Source organism: Vigna angularis, chromosome 7, assembly GCF_016808095.1.
Source record: "Vigna angularis cultivar LongXiaoDou No.4 chromosome 7, ASM1680809v1, whole genome shotgun sequence".
Taxonomy (NCBI): Eukaryota; Viridiplantae; Streptophyta; class Magnoliopsida; order Fabales; family Fabaceae; genus Vigna; species Vigna angularis.
The window spans coordinates 36615376-36627795 of record NC_068976.1 but is presented as its reverse complement, the minus strand read 5'-3'; the positions used below and the strand labels follow the sequence as shown (position 1 = coordinate 36627795).

General features: G+C 32.8%; 1 protein-coding gene and 1 long non-coding RNA gene across 4 annotated transcripts; both read right to left on the bottom strand.

Annotated features, from left to right (window-relative positions):
- Positions 1-3473: 3473 nt before the first annotated feature.
- Positions 3474-8316, bottom strand: LOC108338372 (beta carbonic anhydrase 5, chloroplastic). 3 transcript variants are annotated; one of them, XM_052880291.1, is made up of 10 exons: positions 8111-8316; positions 7883-8032; positions 7675-7730; positions 7365-7511; positions 7224-7272; positions 7034-7147; positions 6858-6911; positions 4261-4343; positions 4061-4184; positions 3474-3893 (listed from the first exon to the last, which is right to left on the bottom strand). In XM_052880291.1, the coding sequence occupies exons 3-10, from the start codon at positions 7728-7730 to the stop codon at positions 3690-3692; spliced, it is 831 nt and encodes a 276-aa protein (XP_052736251.1). In that variant the 5' UTR covers positions 7883-8032; positions 8111-8316; the 3' UTR covers positions 3474-3689. The 3 variants fall into 3 exon arrangements, with proteins under 3 accessions (XP_052736251.1, XP_017430702.1, XP_017430703.1); XM_017575213.2 differs by having other exon boundaries at positions 7883-8010; XM_017575214.2 differs by having other exon boundaries at positions 4061-4166; positions 7883-8010; positions 8111-8314.
- A 548-nt stretch (positions 8317-8864) lies between these two features.
- Positions 8865-11239, bottom strand: LOC108338373 (uncharacterized). The gene is made up of 3 exons (XR_008250465.1): positions 11096-11239; positions 10876-10946; positions 8865-9081 (listed from the first exon to the last, which is right to left on the bottom strand). It is a non-coding gene; the product is annotated as an uncharacterized LOC108338373 (long non-coding RNA).
- Between the last annotated feature and the right edge of the window lie 1181 nt (positions 11240-12420).

Here is a 12420-nt window from a genome sequence, read left to right as displayed (position 1 = left end):
TCCAACTCTCTTATTTCCAATAATTCAACAAAATCATGAGTTCAAGCTAATTTCTAAGTCATAAAGATTGTAATTGAAGTCAATTTTAAGTATAAAAATAACAGTTTTTCAACTGTTATCAGTTAACTGTAAGTTAAATTTTATTCCTGTAACTGTTTTATTTTATTCTAAATGTAAGGACCCTTAAGTATAATTTAAAGCTATATTTTTGGGATGTTATAGCTAACTTATATACTCTTAAAGTATATCAAATTTTAGTTGATTAAAATATCTTATATATAAAAAATACATACTTTAAATACAAGGATATTTTAATAATTTTTATTTTTAATTTAAAATAAGAAAATAAAAATATTAGAAATTATTCAAATATCTTTAAGCTTAAAACTCAGAATCATGAAGATATTTTTGTTAACTAAAATTTAATATACTTTAAAAAGTTAAATAAGTTAACAAATCCCAAGAATCATGAAGATATTTTTGTTAACTAATTTGATATACTTGAAAAAAAATTTAATAAGTTAGAAAACCCAATAAAATATTAATAAAGTAAAGGTATTATGTATTTTAATAATTATCCAACTTTATAATATTTAAAATCATATCTTTCATTAATTAAATATTTAATAAGTCTCGGTATTAGTGAGGAGACAATATTAATTATAATAGCACTTTTATTCTTTTTTTTTCATTCAATATAGAACTTAAGTTTATCCTTACATTCCTAACAATTCCTGACTAGTTTTCTTATAACAAGCTTAAGTCATGTTGATAGATTATGATTAAGAGGTTAATAGTTAGATAATTCATAAAAATATTTATAAGTCAAATTTGAATGTATATATTCATTCTAAAAAATATAATTATAATTCATAAAATATATATTTAAATATATATTGTTAGGTAGTGAACTTTAAACTTAATTCAACTTTACAGGGTGAGGTGGTTCGATAGAGAGTGAAATGATATGTCCAACAAATACAAATCTCGCTAAGATAGGCTATAACCCATGACTTTGAAATCATGTTAAGTAGTGAACTTTAAACCTAATTCAACTTCACAAAATTGGCTTATAATGTGAGGTTTGCATCACTTATATATTCTAAATTGATCTTATCACTAATCCATATGGAACTTCAACATCTATATTACTTTTCAAGTAATTTTGATATTCATAATTTTCAAGTAATAACAAAAACATTAGTCTTTTTTATGTTTTCCTCTCATAGTGGTTTATGATAACAAAAGAAGAAGATAATCATGTTTAATAAAAAAAAATTCTTAAAGAAATTTTAAAATATTTTCACTAAAATATTGACTCTTGGATTTGGTTGTAATATTTTTAAATGATATTAAATATGTAGATGTAGTGTACCCGGTGGGCACCGAAAGAGGCCTAGTCCTGTAAGGAAGGTTGGCCGATCGGTTAGATAAGGAGGTGGCTGATCGGTTAAAACTGAGTGGGTGGAGGCAAATAATAGATTAATAAAGAGCATTAAAGGTCAATCAATGCAGTGAAAAACGAAACATGGGGGGTTAATGGTCAATAGGAAATAAAATATACGAAATGAATATGGCATTAATTAGGAGGTAACGGGACTCTCTTGGATCTAAATAATTACAGCGTTCAGACTTTTCGAACTAAAAAACTGACTTTTATTAGTGGACCGATCGGTGTAGCGGAGTTGACTATGTTAAAAGGGATCGCGGTGGCATCGCGGTGGCATCGCATGAGGAAGAAGGAAGCGCAGTATCGGTCCTACTTATAGTAGATATTGATATGTTATAATATTGAACTTTTATTAAACAATATTACATAATATTTATATATTTAACTCTTGTAGAAAATACTTATTAAGTAGTTTAATATATTCACAATAACATAAAGATATTTAGAAGCCAACTTGAAATTATGGTATGTATGTTTAACATCCTTAATATTAGATATTGAGTATATTCATCCTTTATCAATTAAAAGAACAATTCATATTCAAGAAAATAATTATAATTGTACTACTGCTTTCAACAAAAAAGTACTTAAATATCTATATCACTTCTTAAGTATATTTGATATTCATAATTGATCTACAAAAGTTGGATATAAATCCATACGTTTGATAATGTAAAATTTAATTATAATTGAAATCATAGAATCTAATTTTTTTAATTATAGGTTAAGTTTCAAATACTAACTATGATAGATAGTTTAGAATAACGTATTGAAAGATATGTACAAGTCAAACTTGAAACTACTGAATGTATACTTAGCATCATTAATATTACATATTAAGTATATTTACTGGATTGAAAAAACAATTCATATTCTTAAGAAAAATAATTATAATTGTACCTATGTTTTCAATGAAAAATATTTAAACACCAATCTAGATAAATTGGATCATTATAATTGTACTGTCTGGGCTGCCCCGACAATAAAGAGGGGTTGACGATACATCATATTAAACACTCTAGTTCAAGTCTCAACCCCAAAACATTTCTTAAGAAACATCAAGAATCAAGGTTAGAGGTAAGTACCAATTAGTGTATTAACATTCTACTAATCTTAGGTGCATCTGAAAAACCTATAAATAAATGTTAATGGTAAAAGATAGGTGATCGCATTAGTGTGAATTTATAACTTTGCTTTACTGACTTAAGCATTGGAGTACATTTGATACATACTCCCGACCATTTGGAGCACGGACAAAGAAGAATTTAGACTAGAGACGAATACAATTATCCGAACAATTAAAGAGTAAAAGTGTAAAAGTGTGTTTTATGAGATTGCTCCACTCTATACCTGAAACAAGATTGATAAGATTTACAAAAGACAAATCCTTTGTTTTTCACTCATAATTGATTTTCATGATACATGTAGAAGAAGATGAACATATTCAATAAAATTTGCTTAAAATATGTTCACTACGGATATTAACTTTTAGATGACTTAATTGTAATATTCTTAAATAATATTAAATATGTTGATATTCCATATTGTAATATTGATCATTAATTGACAATATTACACATATATTTATATTTTTGTTATATAGTTTGACTAATTATAAAATATAAAATATTAACTTAGATTTTGTTATGATTAATACTTTTATGAGAAATCTCTACACTAATAGTAAATATCGTTTTAATAGGGGAGATGTTTCACGTTTTAACGTTTTATGTGTGACCTTAGATGAACTAAGTGTATTCTAAATCATATTTAATTTAACTCTTGTAGAAGATAATGTTATGCATCAGGATTAAATTAAAAACTAATGTATAAGAATTGAACAAAAGTTAAATATCATCGAAATAACGATTTGTCTTTTTTTATAAAATTATAACTAATTTATTCTAGTTAAACTGTTTTTATCCTCTAAAAAATGTTTTAAATGGAAAACTGATATAAGAACCCATTTAACATTCAATTATAAAATTGCTTTATTAATGGTAATGAAACTGAAAAAGAAGAGTTAGAAGAAGAGAAACATTGATATATATAGATAGGGACTTTTTCTTCTTTTGATTTGTTACATGAAAAGCTGACACTGCATTAAACATCAATCATCTAAAGTTTTTGATTCATTTTCTAGCAACATAAGATTTATTGAGTTGTATAACGTAAACTGCAATTGAATTTGACTTCATCCTCATGAATGATATGTTTCAAGCTTCTTGGGATAGCAAAGTCAGCTCCAGAAATCTTGTTCTTTCACAACATAATTGATCCCTTCTTCTTTAACATTGCATCTTTCAAAATCAAGGGTCCATTTCTCAAAAGAGCAATTGTTGAAATTATAGTATCCTCCATGAAGAGAAAGCAACTCTCTTCTTACTCTATCTTCTATCCAAGGATAACTGAGCAAGTTCAGTAATGATTGGTTAATAGATTCCTGCCAAAAGTTCAATGCACTTCAGTCTTTGAAAACTATAGCTTATTTGGTGCCAAGAGCTATTTCAATTCAAGTACATGTAGTTATGTTTCACCAAATTCAAGAATTTGTTCTTAGAGGCAACTTCACATAATTTGTCTAAGCATAATGCAGTATATGATGCATACCTTCTCACAGAATCTGCATTGCTGATCAAAGCTAAGATGAGCTGTGGCAGCTGTTGTCTTCAGTTTGGCAAGTTCTCCATTGGCAACCCACTTGTGTATGAAGTTTCTTGAGAATGGATGAACACTAATGAGAATTAGAGATACAAAAAGAACTAGTTTAATGGTCAAATAAAAATTTAGTAGTAGTTAGAGATAGATACCTTGATTCTGCATCATCTTGCATATTCATCAATGTTTCAATTCCAGCACAGCTACTATGACCAATGACTAATATATTCTCAACCTAAAAATTTGAACAACCATTTTGAATTCCTCAGTTATTTAAGATATGAACTTCCACCACAAATAAGCTAATCAACATAGAATAAAATTTCCATACACAAAGGGACAATTCTCAATCAAACTCTCACTTTTAGACACAGCATGTTCTGAAATTCTTGGCTTAGGAATTCTGACACAGCATGTATAGTGTTAGTTACCTGGGTTAGGAACTTAACAATAACACTCACTCGATGTCGATAAAAGAGATGAAAAAATGAATTATCTTATTCACTGTAGTAGAATTTTCAGTTTACAAAGAATAGCGGGAGCATAATCTCCCTAGTTGAGAGCATAACCTCTCTAGAGGCTAAACCTGACTTTACGAAATAATATTCGATCTCATCTATAGAAATACAAGAGCTCTATTTAAAGCAGCTCTGACACACTCCCTTATTCAACAGAAACCTCTACCCCCTTAACCGCTCGGTCCATACTGTTGATACCGTTCGGCCGCTCGGCCTGTTATCACTACCGCTTGGTCTCTCCTGTTGATACCGTTTGGTTGTCCCCCCGTTACCGTTCGGCCTCTATCCTAAACCGATCATCCTATATCTTAACATTACACCTCGACCGAAACAACCTTGTCCTCAAGGTTGAAATATGTAAGCCTGATCAGGAGGCTTGGGTGGTGGTAAATCCTCCTCTTCATCGTCTTCTTCATCCTCTCTTCATCGTCTTCTTCATCCTCTCTTCATCGTCTTCTTCATCCTCTGCTAAGAGTACCACCCGCAGGCTCCTTTCTGGACAATGAAGACCGAGCGCGAATGGATCTCCACATTGAAAACATCGCCCCTCTTCTTTTCTCTTCAGGAACTCAGGATAGGGCAGGTTCCTCACTGTTCGGCTTCTGTTGTCGCTCCCGCCCATACCGTTCGGTCCCCCGTTACCTTTCGGTCTAGTGTTGACACTTGTTGCGACTGCTTCTCTTCTCACCGATCGTACGCTTTCTGCCCCGCTTGGTCGACTCGGATCAGGACGACTGATCTCGTTTCTTGTTTCTGCCCCGATCGCTCGTTCCCAAGATTGTGAATTCTTGGTCGCATCCCAACTTCCCCCTCTCGCTCTGTGCATTGCGTCCTCCACATCGGGTGTGATTCTCATTGCCATTGTAAGCTCTTGCAGATCATGAATTCGAACCTGCCCCTTAATGTCCTCGCGCAGTCCGGCGAGGAAATATCCCAGCACCTGCTCCTCCGATATGCCACGGGCTTGCCCCACCAATATCTCAAACTGTCGGACATAATCTTCCACGGTGTCCTCCTGTCGCAGCGTCGCCAGTCGTTCAAACACCGTCCCACGAAATCCGCCTCCAAACCGGCCAATCATGGCTGCTTTAAGGCCTTCCTAAGAACGATTCTTGGCCTTTTCTTTCCAAAACTTGAACCAGTACCCAGTGTTGCCCTCCATGCTTATGTACGCGAGTTTCACCTTCTCTTCCTCCGCCACTTTCTGAATATTGAAAAACCATTCCGCCCAATGGATCCAACTGAGAGGTTCCACCCTTCGAACGTGGATAAGTCCATCCTTTTCCTCTAATTACTCTGTACCTCCTGGTAATCGTCGTCATGATCGTGGGTTCGGTTGTCCCCGTGATCGCTACCCACTCTCCCTCCAATATCTTCCTCGCATCGTCGATGGTTCCCGTTTACGGAAGCCTGTCGTTGGTTCCCGTTTACGGAAGCCTAACTGATTGTCCTTCGTTGTTGTGAGCCCGCGCCCCCATCATCTTCATTAGTTCTTGCAAGTCCCGGCACACTGCGGCATATTCCACCTTCATCCCTTCCATCGTAATCTCTAGAGCCTCCAATCGTCCTTCTGTGCTTCCTTCCATCTTCACTTTACACCCAAATTTTGATCCAACAATTTCTTTATAACGCCTTGATCCCTTCTTGATCCTCCGACACTCTTCTCCTAAGGATATTCAACCTCTCTCCTGTTGATACGACAGTTTCTTGATCCGACAGGTTTTCGAAATGGCAGGTCGGACCAATTTGTTAGGTACCTGGGTTAGGAACCTAGCAATAACACTCACTCGATGCCGATAAAAGAAATGAAAGAATGGATTCTCTTATTCACTGTAGTAGAATTGTCAGTTTACAAGAATAGTGGGAGCATAACCTCCCTGGTTGAGAGCATAACCTCTCTCTACAGGCTAAACCTGACTTTAAAAAATAATATTCGATCCCCTCTACAGAAATACAAGAGCTCTATTTAAAGCAGCTCTGACACGCTCCCTTATTCAACAGAAACCTCTACCCCTTTAACCGCTCGGTCCATCCTGTTGATACCGTTCGACCGCTCGGCCTGTTATTGTTACCGCTCGGTCTCTCTTGTTGATACCGTTCGGTTGTCTCCCGTTACCGTTCGACTGTCCCCCGTTACCGTTCGGCCTCTATCCTAAACCTATCATCCTATATCCTAACATATAGTATGATTGATTATTACAAAGACAACAGCATTATAAATAAGTCAATACCCGAAGAGTAGTTACTGCAAACTGAAGGGCAGCATTACATTCTGATGGTCCATTCTGTCATCCAACATAAGAAAACAAAAAAGAAAAATGATGAGAGAAAAATAGAAATTAACATCGGTTTGAAGATTCCATTAATTAGTTAGGAAAGGAAAAAAAGGTAGCAATTATGGTAATACCTTCATGGGAGGTACAAGATTGGCAATGTTACGTATCATAAAGGCATCTCCAGGTTGGAATCCTAATATGTTAGAGGGGCATACCCTAGAGTCTGCACAAGCAATTACCATAAACTGTATTTGGATTTATCAGTTAAGACCAGCATACCCAATTTAAGGTAAAATGAACAACTCAGATATTTGATATCACCTTTGGAGATTGAGCTTCAGCAAGAACTTGGAAATGCTCCAACTCTTTACTGTCTAGAAGAAATATAGCTTATAAGAAACTATACCAACAACAAGAGACAATATTTTAAGAACATGAAAAAATGTACAATCCGACACTTACATGTATTTCTGGTTCTTGAAACTCATAAACCTCTGTTTCATTAAACCAAACAAATTCTGATAGCCATCAGACATATTCCCTTTATCAGTACCTTGGTTTTCTCCATCGAGTCTGACACAATAATCAGGACTCTCTGTTTGTTTCTCCCTAAAGTTAACGAAGAAAAATGATAGTTGTCGTCAAATGTTACTTCCCACACAAATCATTGAGCCAAACCCATAATTTGCCACAGATTGGTCTAAGAAAAGTTTATATAAAAAGGTTCAGCAAAATTCATGAAGGCAATATCACAAACGCCACGCCGACTTACTTGATCGAAGGCAATGATGCTGCTGTACGGCAACGATCTATCTGAATCCAATCCATCTAAAAAGCCAACAGGGGAAAACAGCAAAATCAGAAGAAAAAAAAACATCTAAGAAAAAACTACGATGAAGTAACGCTTGATGAACAGCATCAAACAGCTAAAAAAGTAACTTGTTCATGAGCTAACACAGGACAGCAGTGGAGAAACTCACAACTTTTGGCCAAGGCCTTGTTAAGGAGGAGCTGGTTGGACCTGAAAAGCGTGAGAACCACCATGATTCATAGACGTGTGAAGCCACTAACGGTGAATTTGCAAATAGAAGTGAACTTATTCTGGACCCTGCAATGCATCAGCAATTAAACTGCATTATGAACTTAATCACATCAAAGATTTATAACATGAACATTTGTGGACAACGCAATGGAAAATTGGTACTCACTAATTGGCCAAACCATCTCTTGATTCTCTTCTCTGCAACAAATGGTGACTAGTGATCACAAAATACGAACTCCCTTTGATCTACAGTGGTTGTTCATGGGAAAACGATGAGGATATAGTGAGAGGATGACATGGAAAACACTCAATTAAAGAGAGTCTTCTCCTCTGTGGTCACACGTGCCATGAAGTTATCTCATTTTATGGGACTTTCCCATCAGCCAGACATCTACGTTATACTATCTCCATTATTGTCTCTTCTCTCTCTTTCATACTTGGCAACGCTATCTTCCTTATCCTCGTGTCAATCTTTGAATTAAAAAAATGTAGTTGTCAAAATTATACAATAGATTATTTGATAAGATGGTCTTAACAAAATTAGTTTTTATTTTTTAATGAAAAAGAAAAATAAAAAGATAATGAAGGATAACGTTAAATGGAAATAAAAAAAAATTTAGTATCAAAGTATAATTTGTTCTTATATAATAATTGAGACAGAAAAGTCAAATTGTTACGTGTCCATTTCAGTTTTTTTTTCTTTCGGTGTCTTAAGAGTGGACACTGGTTAAAAATAGTTAATAAGTATTAAATTTTATAAAAGTTTATAGTTAAATGTGACATTAAATAAATTTAAACCTCAATAATTATTAATTCAATTTTATTTTATTTACAGGAAAAATGTGACATCCCAATATTATACTTCATACAAGTATATAAATTAAGACGTCAACATAGATGATAATAGAAAACAGTTAGAATAATAAAATAGCAAATAAGGTTCTAAGAAATTAAAATTTAAGGATTACAGTAATCCGGAATGTAGAAGAAATTTTAAAACGTGGAATACTAAAGTACTTCAAAATACAAGAACTGGAATTGTTAAGATACATGGAAAGCTATGGAATTCCTAGAGAGACTAAGAAGTTGCTTCCTCATTCCCCTCCAGGACATTCTCCACTGAGGCCTCATTCTCCTCTGCTCACATCCAAGTGGATGATCATTGCAAAAGGAAAAGCATGCAACAAACACAAACACAAACACAAACAAGCAAGGGTGAGCTAATTATATAAAATCATGCAACTCAATTTAAGCATATACATACAAGAAATAACTCACACCAAATAATTTCAGAAATACAACCTAAGCATGTTAATTTCTAGACTTGACTCGTCCGGACTTTAAAATGATAGTCGGGCTATGGCGAGTCTTGCACCCGTGGTGGCTTATGAAACTTGGGTTCCCCACCCTGCCACACTTACTAGGTTAGTCCGTTCCGCGCCTTGAGGCATACTGGGAGCCCCTAAGACTAAGGACCTCCTACTACTCCTCACCACATGGTTCAACCTCTCTAAGTGAGTATGATTGGCCATTGGAGCGTCAGAATGACTCCCAAGGCTGAGCCCCTACTTTCATTTTAAAACACTAAGAATCTCATCAAGAGATTCTACATTTGAAACTACCATAAGCAACCATGAAATCATGTTTCAGTCTTTCCCAATTCACACACCTTTGAATTATAATCAAACCACATATTTAAGCCTTAAATATCAAATCATATATAACAAAACATGCTCCACAATCAATTTCAATCATCTCTAATAGACGATATTGTCATGTTATTACCAAACAGTAATATATACCAAACAGTAAGATAAAAATTATGGATTATATGTAAAAATAATAATAGCATAATCTCTGAAAACTAAAACAATTTTATTATTGCAAATTTAATATACTGAATGAAATAATAAATAAAAAAAAGAAAACAGCTTGCATCTTATTCTTTTGATAGATTCATAAAAATATAATATATATATATATATATATTACGTTACCTATATATATTATATATATTACGTTAGTTATAATACATTATATATATAACGTTACCTATCTATATTATATATATATTACGTTACTATAAATATTTATATTTATAATATTAAACTAATATATATATATATATATATATAATCTATACATTAATAATATAATATATTATCATATGTATTATCTCTAAATAACTTACAATGTTCTCTTAATTATGAAACTGTTTGTTAAATTTTTCATTACCATAAAATACTTGTTCTCCACTTCACATCACTACCCAATTGGTCACCGGAGAGGGTTCAGATGTCTGAACGCATCAGACTCACATTCGGCGCTAGCATATGACTAGTCACAACTGACTGGACCAGGCCAGGGCTGCTCTATGATCAGGGATGTGCCAACTCAGGTTTTTAAGTCCCCTCTATCCTACCAACAAAGAAAGGCTCTCAACCAATTTTAATTAATTTATTTAAGTTACCTAAACTAATCTGTTGTGCTCTAAACCTCAATTGCCAATTTATATATATATATATATATATATATATATATATATATATATATATATATATATATATTTTATTTCCTCTCACGGTAATCTAAAACAATGTCTGTATACCTACTTACTACCCATATCAATGCCATTACAGAATCTTACTCCAAACCCTCAAACCAGAACAATTTCAGCCAACCAACATTCGAAACAGATTAAAATAATCATATCACAACATGCACAATTCCACAGTTTCAATTATAACACCCAATACAATAAAAGTTATAACACAGTTTCACAAGAGTACACCAGTTCAATTCAAACCATCCTATATACTAAAAATCCAAAATACCGTACAAAATCGCACGACAGTCCAAAATTCAACATGCATACATTTACAAATCAGATTCAAACAATAAATTCAAAGAAAAATAATTAGCTCCCCTCACCTGATGGGTTGCTCAACACAGTTCACAAATGCTCTAATAGTACCCCTACACCGTGCGAAACTGTACAGAACCTATAAATCACCAAATAGGTGCTAGACTTTAGCTCTTTGAGTCGGAATAAACCGAGAATGAAAGACAAAATCACACAGGGCACAGGAAATCAGAAAATGGTACAACCTAGGACAAGAACAGTGAAGGGAAAGAAGGAACATCTACTTACCCGCTGGAATGCAAAACCAATCAGATGGTTTCGTAGCTCTTGACTCCAGGAACAAGAAAACACCACCAAATTAGGGCAATGTTTCTGTTCTAGAGAGAGAGGAATCTGTGAAATGAAATCTGACTTGCAAGGAAAAAGCCCCTCCCAAGGTTCAAGTGTCCTTGGGTCAATGGGCCTGACTTGTCAAATTAGGGCCCAATGACTTTATAAAATCTTTGGACCATTACAAAAAAAATATTCATAAGTGTTATACAATTATAATTGACAATTTATTTAATACACACAAAATACAAATTAAAAAAAAATTAAATAATAAAATAATTTTAACATTGTTGTATCATTTCTCTTTCTTTTTAACTATCTGTCTTTCATTCTAATGTTGTTGAAATTAAAATATAATTAAAAATAAAAATTAAATTAACATAGAAAGCAAACGAAAATGGAAAAAGTAAGCAATCTAGACAAGATTTAACTAGGCATTTAGGCATTGTATCATAATTTCATAAAGAATGTGGATAGAACCCAAATATCTAACCAAACTTCAAAATTCAAATCTAAGATTGATTATGTAATTTGTTTTTCTCAATCTAGCTACGCACAAGCAAAAACAACATGAAAAATAAAAAAAAATGGAAGAAAAAATTATCATCATATGTACCATTCACAGATATCTAAACCAAACAAGTAAAATTAATTTGAAGGAGTGGCAGAAAGTAATATAAAGAAAGGGGAAATTTTTCAATAAAAAAAATGCAATCTTTTTATCAAAAGAAGAATTTGAAAAATGTTAGAAATTTCAAGGAAAATTTTCTTTTCTCAAAAATTAAAGACCATACATTTCAAATTTTCAAGCCTTCACATTTCAAGTTTTCACTAAAAGAGATCTTTAAGCCTCATGAAGATATTTTTGCTTGCTTCTTGATACAGAAGTTAGAAATTCTGAAGTGTTTGTTTTGTGTTTAGAAAATTATTATAGACATAAAAGACAATTTTTATTTTGTATTTAGACAATCTGTTATACGAATTTATATTATTTAAATTAGTAGTGATAATTATTCTAGATTTCAACGTAAATATAGTAGAATTAATGATGATTAATTATATCTTAAATAGTATATTTAGGACGCTGGTTAACAATCACCTTTTTTTCTTTTGTAAATATATATTCTAGTTATAAAAGTGTGATTAATATTTAGTTTAATAATTTTTATTTATCCAAGTTTTTTAATTTAGTTCTATTATTTTCACAGGTTTTCACTTTAGTTCTTATTGTTTAAAAATAATTAATTTGGTTCCTTTGAGTGAAGTCAATGGTAAATGTGTTC

Excerpts from the sequence above, each read along its gene's own strand:
- LOC108338372 (XM_017575213.2), bottom strand. Across the intron at positions 6,912-7,033 it reads ATCTTGTACCTCCCATGAAG|AATGGACCATCAGAATGTAA; the intron begins GTATTACCATAA and ends GTTGGATGACAG. Across the intron at positions 3,894-4,060 it reads AATGCAGATTCTGTGAGAAG|GAATCTATTAACCAATCATT; the intron begins GTATGCATCATA and ends AACTTTTGGCAG.